Source organism: Oratosquilla oratoria, chromosome 19 (assembly GCF_046742065.1).
Source record: "Oratosquilla oratoria isolate Oo_2021 chromosome 19, ASM4674206v1, whole genome shotgun sequence".
NCBI lineage: Eukaryota > Metazoa > Arthropoda > Malacostraca > Stomatopoda > Squillidae > Oratosquilla > Oratosquilla oratoria.
In genome coordinates, this window is record NC_134795.1 from 54,173,696 (window position 1) to 54,181,905 (window position 8,210).

The following is an 8,210-nucleotide window of genomic DNA, read 5'->3' on the forward strand; positions in this document are numbered from 1 at the left end:
GCACTATGGACGAACGTGTACTGTACAGTAATGCGGTATGTACAAGACGACTGGCTTCAGTAGAGAATAACTGTACTTACCCTCCGGTGCCGAAAGCGTGATCTCTGTGTATGACGTCTTCCTTACAATTTTTTCTCCGTCTGGTGTTTCTCCCTCTGCTCGTCGGGAGACTCTGTAGCCTGCGGTTCCTGGCTTTCTACCTGTAAGGTCGTCCTCTTCGATGTGGTCTGAGGTAATGACACCATCGTCCTGAGCTCTTCGGTCGAACTCTTGAGACAGGCGAGTGATTTGGTCCTCCGTTAGAGCCTCCAGAATGTCACCGGTTGATCCAAGGGGTTCGCTTTCGGGACGCTCATCATCTCGAAGTTCTGAAACAGATGAAATTTCTATTGTCACTATGTGTGTGTGCGTGTGTGTGTGTGTGTGTGTGTGTGTGTGTGTGTGTGTGTGTGTGTGTGTGTGTGTGTGTGTGTGTGTGTGTGTGTGTATAGACAGATGAATGGATGGGTAGACATATATATTCACACATGCCATATGTCCTCAGCCTCACCTGTTCTGAATTCCTCAATGTTCGATGTAACGCTTGTGGTCGATGTTTTCTTTAAGATTCCCGTCAGCTTCTTCTCCGTGGTCGTTGTGGTAGTCGAGCTGGGCTTGGGTGAGGGTTCGTCTTCAGTCACAATGTTCTCATGATGAGCAATGATGTTCCTCACGTCTTGAGATCGAGTGCTGAGGTCGGATTCGAGGTCCCACGTCTTCGTCACGCGGTTCTCTGTGGTTATCGTTTCGGGTTCGAAGTTGTCTCGTAGTCTTCGACTAGGAGTGGTTCTCGTCTCGGTAGGAGCGGTTGGTTCAGTGACTGTTTGGAGGGTGAGAGGGTGGGAATGAGGGATATCCAGGTAATGGGAAAGATAAACGAGGCAAAGGAGTTTCATTAATACGACCATGTGGCACCCCCCAGGCAGCAGAATTTCGAACGAGATCTCTCGAAAAAAAGTACCTTGGGTGAAGTTTACTAAGTCTGATCAACTTGAAGGAAAGGAGAGTTCAAACTCTCTGGTGACATACAGCAGTGGCAGCAAGTGCAGAAATGAAAGCGAAAGGCTACTGAGGACGAGCAGGCCAGGAGGCCCACTATGGCAGGACGACCCAAGAGACGCACTATGGGAGGATTACATCTTTGTTGGTCGCTTATTCAAATGAACTCGAAAGAGCGAAACGTTGCACCAACTAAGATTTCATCTCCACATGATGCTTCCCTGTCTTGAGTACAAAGATACTTATGGAATCAATAATATCGAGCACAAAAAAAAAAAAAAAAAAAAAAAAAAAAAATACACGAAAGAGGGGAAAAGTAGTAATAGTAGTAGAACCTAAGCTCCATATCTTCCCTCCAACCCTCCTTCACCTTATATGTTTTTATCCAGATCTAAAGGTATCCTCCGGTATCTAAGCACTGATATTAATCTAGGTTTCGCCTACAGTTATTTGCCTCACATTTTTCTATCTAGCTGCTAGACCTCCTTCCCTGCCACTATGTATGCTACTACCCTCTTAACACCACCTATACCATCCCCGAACTCTTCTGCCACTATCTGCCTATACTTTCGTGCTCGATATCACAGATTTCCAAGGCTTCTTAAAATTGCAAACAAGAATACTGATTGCCTTAGGTTCTTTTTCAGAGATCCCTTTTCTAAATTCTGCGTGCAAAGTGAATATATAATATTCTATCTTATGCATACACACACACATATGTATTATATATACATATATATATATATATATAATTATATATATATTCGTGTACGTGTGCGTGTAATGATGAATGGCTGCACACATACATACATACATACATACATACACACACACATACATACATACGTATTTGGTCATTCAAAATTATGCATTTTCAGCACGTATACAAATCTTAACCACCACTCTGCTGTTCTGCGAAATAGAAAATACCGTTATTAATATTCTCTACTACTACAGCGATTTCGCGACATCCCTGTCTTTGGAGATTTTAGTCTTAAAACAAATTGCAAATTAACATCTTCAGCGCAGTTAAACAATATACATATAATATATGTATATATGTATATATATATATATATATATATATACATATATATATATATATATATATATATATATTTATTGGGGGAGGGGGGCTGAAGATCCTATCAACCGTGTAAAACACTGGAATGCCCTGTGTTGAAGGGATTAATATTGCAAAAAAAAAAAAAAATCCATTCCCTTTCTACCACCATCCATGCAACTCATACCCATACACAAATAATGTCATCCCTCTCCGGTCATTATTAATACCCTTTACACCAAAAAATCCACAAATCCACGTACAAAGGCATATCCAGGGTACAGTCAACCACAAAAAAAATGTCTACTTCCTTAACCTTTGCTACCATCAGCAAGATCTATGAGTTGTTTTTTATCTGAAACAAGAATACAACTGTATACTATCGCCAGCTAAAGACGATAATTATCAAATGCATCACCTGTTCCGCAATAAAATTCTATGAATCTTGCCTGTGGTGGAACCCAGATGCTGAAAGGATTTAGTATTCAACTGCAAATGATACAAAAATTATCTAAAATCCTGTCACCTGCAAACGCAACCGAAACAAATCAAATCCATCCACCTGACGAATCACCACCCACCCAAAATTCATTCTCTCCATGCACCTTCATTTCAGACTCTACGATCCTGTATTTGAATTAACTTGAGAAACAAGTCACGTCCTCAATGCCCCTTTTGATGAATGTGATTGATGGCCGGTTGAAGGAGATCATCATCATATTTTATTGTGTCGTTGCTGTGTCCATAATAGAACGGTGTCGTTTACTTCATTCGGGTTTTGACCCGAGGATATGGGTCCCTGTGGACATCCAAGGAGCATGTGGCCCATGGTCTGGGATGTTTCGTCACAGGGACACCCAGCACTGGTGACAAGTCCCCACTTGTGGAAGTTGTCTCCAGTTTTGCCCGCCATTGAAGGGGAGAAAACCAGTCACGAATCTTTCTACGAGCACTCTACCGCTTACATATCAAGTATTGAAGGAATAACAGAGGGCATGATTAATTTCTCAAGTTAATTCAGATATACTACAGTGGCTATCAATGTGAATCCAACACCCATGCCGTGTACCTTTCTTTTCATGCATTTTGATAATATCCCTCAATGGTCTTGAACGTCTTGGGATGCCTTCGTCCTCTGGTTGTTGGGCCTTACCCGGCCGTGAAGGTTCTGAAGGGCGACGTCCGAATGTTAGGAGACTAAATACTGCAATATTCCTCATGAATCATGCAGGAACTCATCAAAGACAAAACCAGGTTTATCAACAAAACAAAACAGGGGTGCATAAAAAGGTTTGCAGAGATGTTAGTAGAAGTTGTGTTACTTGTGAAAAAATGCACCCAATACATAGTATTTCTTACTGCGTTAGGGACTTAACATACACCTTAACTGCAATGATGATATGCACCTAGCTGACGAACAGCGTTTGGGTCGTTCACTAATGCATTCTATGAAAAAAAATTATGATAAAAATATGAGTGCAGATTAGCTCAGACAAACCACTGTCGTCCATCTCAGTATTTGTCAATGACTATAACTGTTAAGACTGCATTGTGCACATCCCTGTGCACATCTCTTAGAATGAATCTTTTACTTCATAATGAATATCATATTAAGGGAAATTTGAGCTTCAACCTCTGTATAGTCTAAATTTTCTGAGTATTGGTATTACAGCAAAGAGTACCAAAGCAGTTTTTGTCTCTGGTTACCACTAGTACCATCATGTTTGTTTTCACTGATCACTATAAAGTACTGGCAGGACTGAACATTTTGAAGGCACTTTGTGTTAGAATCCTGGATCAGTATGAGCCCAGGATGGAACGTTCTGAGTAAAAGCAGCAACGACTGCAACAGCACTGTAGGAGAGAGGCCAAACGCAGAGTATGGGATCCAATATATTTGACGTTTCGCCCATACTCTGCGTTTGGCCTCTCTCCTACAATGGAACTTTCTATCGATAATACATAAGTGAACGATTGACATGCAGTCTTGATAGTCACATAAAACCGAAACCAATATTCTTTCATTTAATTTATTACAGACTTTGCTTAGGGCAAATTATGTACAGAGTGGGCACAAGATGTTGTTATCTAATAGTAATATATATATATTTTTTTCATATCTGATATCACGGATAATGCTAATGTATAGGTATATTACAGAAGAAAGACTTTCATCTAGTGTCTGGGAACATGATCGTGCTAGTAAAGGGGCAACTTTAAAATTTATACTTTTTTTTCGCAGAAGAGATCTGATCAGGATACTTCTCCTGCGTAAAAGAATGTTTTCATTAAATACAATTTTCAAAATTGATGATGTCTCAAAGAACACGGAGAAAAGCCAAACTTTATTCTTAATAAGAGAGGACAGCACAAATGTATGTAATAAAAGTTTTGTTCATGGACTTTGTGCCCACCCTGTACTCGTCTCTGAAAAAAACACAAAATAAATGGAAAAAAAATATTATTCATGACATCAGTATTGTAGCCTACTCTAGACTGCATTTCTCTGCACAGGTGGATACCAATCGTTTATTGGTCCTTACGATAACTGTCAATTACCCTGTACTGGCGTACCTATAAATATTGGCACCCGGGTAAAAAATGCGTTCTTACCTCTGTAATGATAGGAATTTTATCACCGAATTCGTACTAATTGTTATACGAATTAGTACCAGGGTACTATTTCGTATGGAGTTCATATACAAAAGTTTCTCCTAATTTGTTTAAAGTGAATCCAAGCCATCGCAGTCTAAATTTTTGAACTCTTTATATAGTAGCTTCCTGATTCCATATCTACATCCCTTACGTTGAATATTATCATACAATCATCGTTTCATATGTTCGGTTCTTGTGCCTGTGTCCCTTAGCAGATTCCTACCTATGGGTTCCCTGATATCCAAGGGTTCATCCGCTTCTCGGATGAAAGACTCCCTGTGATGAGCACGGGGTAGATCCTCATCATCCACAGGGGCAGGGAGATCTTCCACTTCCTCCACCACCTCCTCCTCCACCTCTACAACTTTAGGATCCTTGGCCTTGACCAGCTCCACTGTGGTGGTGGTGGTGTTGGGAGTTAGAGGGAGAGAGAAGCAAGTGCATATGCGACGTTAGCACTGAGCAAGATTTGTATAAACAGGTCAACCAGTGTGTAAGTCTCAGTGAAGTATTATGACGTCATGTCGTTTAGTAAGGAAGCTAGAAAGTGTTGATTAGGATTTGGAGAATGTCTCCAAGGCTGACCTGCTTAAATGGACCTTGGCATTGAGAGACTAAACTACGAATGTTGACTAACTTTTTGTAGTTGTTAACGAAATGATTGTTAAAGCTCATCTCTTCAATACGGTGACATTGGTAGTAGATTTGATTTAGCTGAAGTCTGAGACCCCGGATTGAAAAGACTTATTTTGGATCGAGATCCCTTCAGTTCATAATCCAACTCTCGGGTAAATGAAATTGTTGAACTTCAGTGAGAACTTTCACGAAGTATGTTACACCATGTGAAAGCGAGATTTGAAAAGTAAGGGCAGTGATCATTTTTTTTTTCCTAATGATTTGAAAATATTTACATTTGAACCAAAGTCATGACATCTGTCCTACATTTAATTAAGAAATATAACTTTAGTTTCTGGATGTTTTATACTCTATAGATCCATTTTCTTGCTGTAAAATAGAATGAAATAGAAAAAAAAGGAAATCTATAATTCTTTCTAGATGTCACGGAAGGATCTGCACAATTAAATTCAAGATTTGTGGTGCAGTGCAGGAAATGCTCGACTGGCGAATATTACATCAACAACACTTGTAGTTCAGTCTCTCTTAATAAATATTAATAGTTTGGTACTCAAATGCCCTGCCAAAGCCAAAAAACAAAACAAAACAAAAAAACTGACAAACATGTGCGTAACATAAAGCAGATATGTAGTAAATGTACAGTTACGGTAAAAAAGTTATGTCGCAGATTAGAAAAATAACAATTCAAGGTGACATTTGGCATTACGCAGACAAGTAAGAACAAGTACGTTTGTGTTGAATTAGACAGCCGCATCTAAAGATATAATTAACTGGTGTTAGAATCAATTTCATATAGCTTGGGGGGAAATTTGGACTCGCTTTCTGACAACAAATCCAACCCATCATGTGGAGACGTTGGCCATAAAGCGATTCCAAAATTCCTCGAACTAATGAACAGAAGTATAGAATCAATACATATACACATGTTTAGGAAGAATGTCTCCTTAACAAGTTTTATTTTCAGTATCGCCTTAGGGCTTTCTTCACCATAGAGTGATTCCAAAATTCCTCGAATTACTGAACAGATTATAGAATCAACACAAACGCTTTCACATGTTCAGGAAGAATGTCTGCTTAACAGATTTTATTTTCAGTAACGCCTTAGAGCTTTCTTCATCTGAGGAGACACAATCTGAGACTGAGTTTGTTCATATACACATTATCTCGAACTGTTCAAGACAAAATATGATTGATCCAAATCAGTCATGATAATTCTCTTCAGCCAAGAAGAATAAATTGGCACCACCAAAAACAAAATCTGTAAAATAGCCAATGGCTAAAACTGGATTAAGTTAACTGGATTACGTTAAAGTTAAAATGAAAATATATCTGCTACAATACCCACGGGTAATCATGTAGCATTGTAGGTTTTTTTGTGATTTTTTCTATCATGATTACTTATGGTAACAAGTAACAGGAGAACAAATAGAGACCAGTAATGACAGAGTATTAGTGTAACATATCTTAGGTTAATAACGTATGTACAATCAACACCAAAAGTTTGGTTAATTCTTCTGAATTAAACAATGCAATAATTTCCTTCGTTGTTGAAAATATTAATATATTTATTCATTTCTCTACCCATTCATATTCTACTTATTTACTATTCCATCAGATAAATCGTACACTTGCTCATCTATCTACTTATTTAAAATTCTTTAAATTCTAAAGTGACCAACAATGGGAACCTGTAAGCGGTGGGCCGAGAAGACGGGCGTCAGAGAGATTCGTCTCCTTGGAAGTGCAACCCCGAGGGGCTGGCATTCGGTCTCGGGTCAAAACCTAGGATTTCTCTCGGTCAATTTGGACTGTAGTTCCTCTACCTTTTTACATAAAGTGAGTTGACAACCGGTGATTGATCGCCAGTCACAAAAGAACGTCTCATCAAACTACTACAGCACAGATGACAATCTAACGTTTCTTCCCGGATATAATTATCTATATGGGTAACCGTTGCCAGATACAGTGGGGATGTGGCTTTTCAATCCATAAAATTTAAAAAAATCAAAATCATTTATATTCTAATATAAGAATTAATCATTGCTAAAGGACCTGGAAGATTTATTTTCATTGTTATATTCAATTGAAGTCGCAAACTTATTGGGTTGACTGTACATATATAATAATGATTATGTTAAGTCGTGTGAATGCTTGCTTTTATAGGTAATATGTAACATTGCTAGACAAAAGACCTATGATTATGTAAGCAATATAATTATTCAAAAGACGATTTGACGATGCATTTTATTAATTTTTCTAACGCTTTGGAAACGAGGACTGTTTCTATTGATATTCAGTTTTTAAAAACTGAGGTGTACGCATATATATATATATATATATATATATATATATATATATATATATATTATATATATATATATATATATATATATATATATATATATATATTATGTATATATATATATACACGTACATTTACATATATATACATATCATAAACATGCATATACATGCATATGTCTGTGTGTGTGTGTGTGTGTTTATGTGTGTGTTTGTGTGCGTATGTGTGTGTGTGTGTATGCGCGTGCTTACGTGCATGTATGCGTTCGTGTATGCGTGCATGCTTGCGCCTGTGCTCGGGTGCGTGCGTGCGTGCGTGCGTGCGTATACTTATGTATCACTCAATGTTTACGATTCCGTCTCCGTCCTTCTCCCTCGAAATAACTCGTCTATATTAGAGAAACTTATCTTGTTACTTACCAGCATGTGTTGTTTGCTGGCGAGTGACGCTGCTCACCAGGCGACTACTTTCTGTGGTCAGTGATGCTTTTTCTAGAGTCGCCCGTGAATCTAATAA

The 8,210-nt window shown here is 38.4% G+C and overlaps 1 protein-coding gene across 15 annotated transcripts in view; it reads right to left on the reverse strand.

The window, feature by feature from the left end:
• LOC143035894 (uncharacterized) overlaps positions 1-8,210 on the reverse strand; it is a 359,986-nt gene that overhangs the window by 185,209 nt on the left and 166,567 nt on the right. For 13 of the 15 annotated variants that reach the window (XR_012967338.1, XR_012967337.1, XM_076203071.1 and 10 more), the window contains 5 exons: positions 8,114-8,203; positions 4,980-5,150; positions 3,171-3,269; positions 551-859; positions 81-368 (listed from right to left, as the gene is read on the reverse strand). Coding sequence is in view for 13 of the 15 variants with exons in the window: in XM_076203071.1 (XP_076059186.1) it covers positions 81-368; positions 551-859; positions 3,171-3,269; positions 4,980-5,150; positions 8,114-8,203 (957 nt within the window). In the remaining 2 variants the exon portion in view is untranslated. The remainder of the gene's footprint in view (positions 1-80; positions 369-550; positions 860-3,170; positions 3,270-4,979; positions 5,151-8,113; positions 8,204-8,210) is intronic. The other 2 variants (XM_076203073.1, XM_076203074.1) reach the window with 2 other exon arrangements.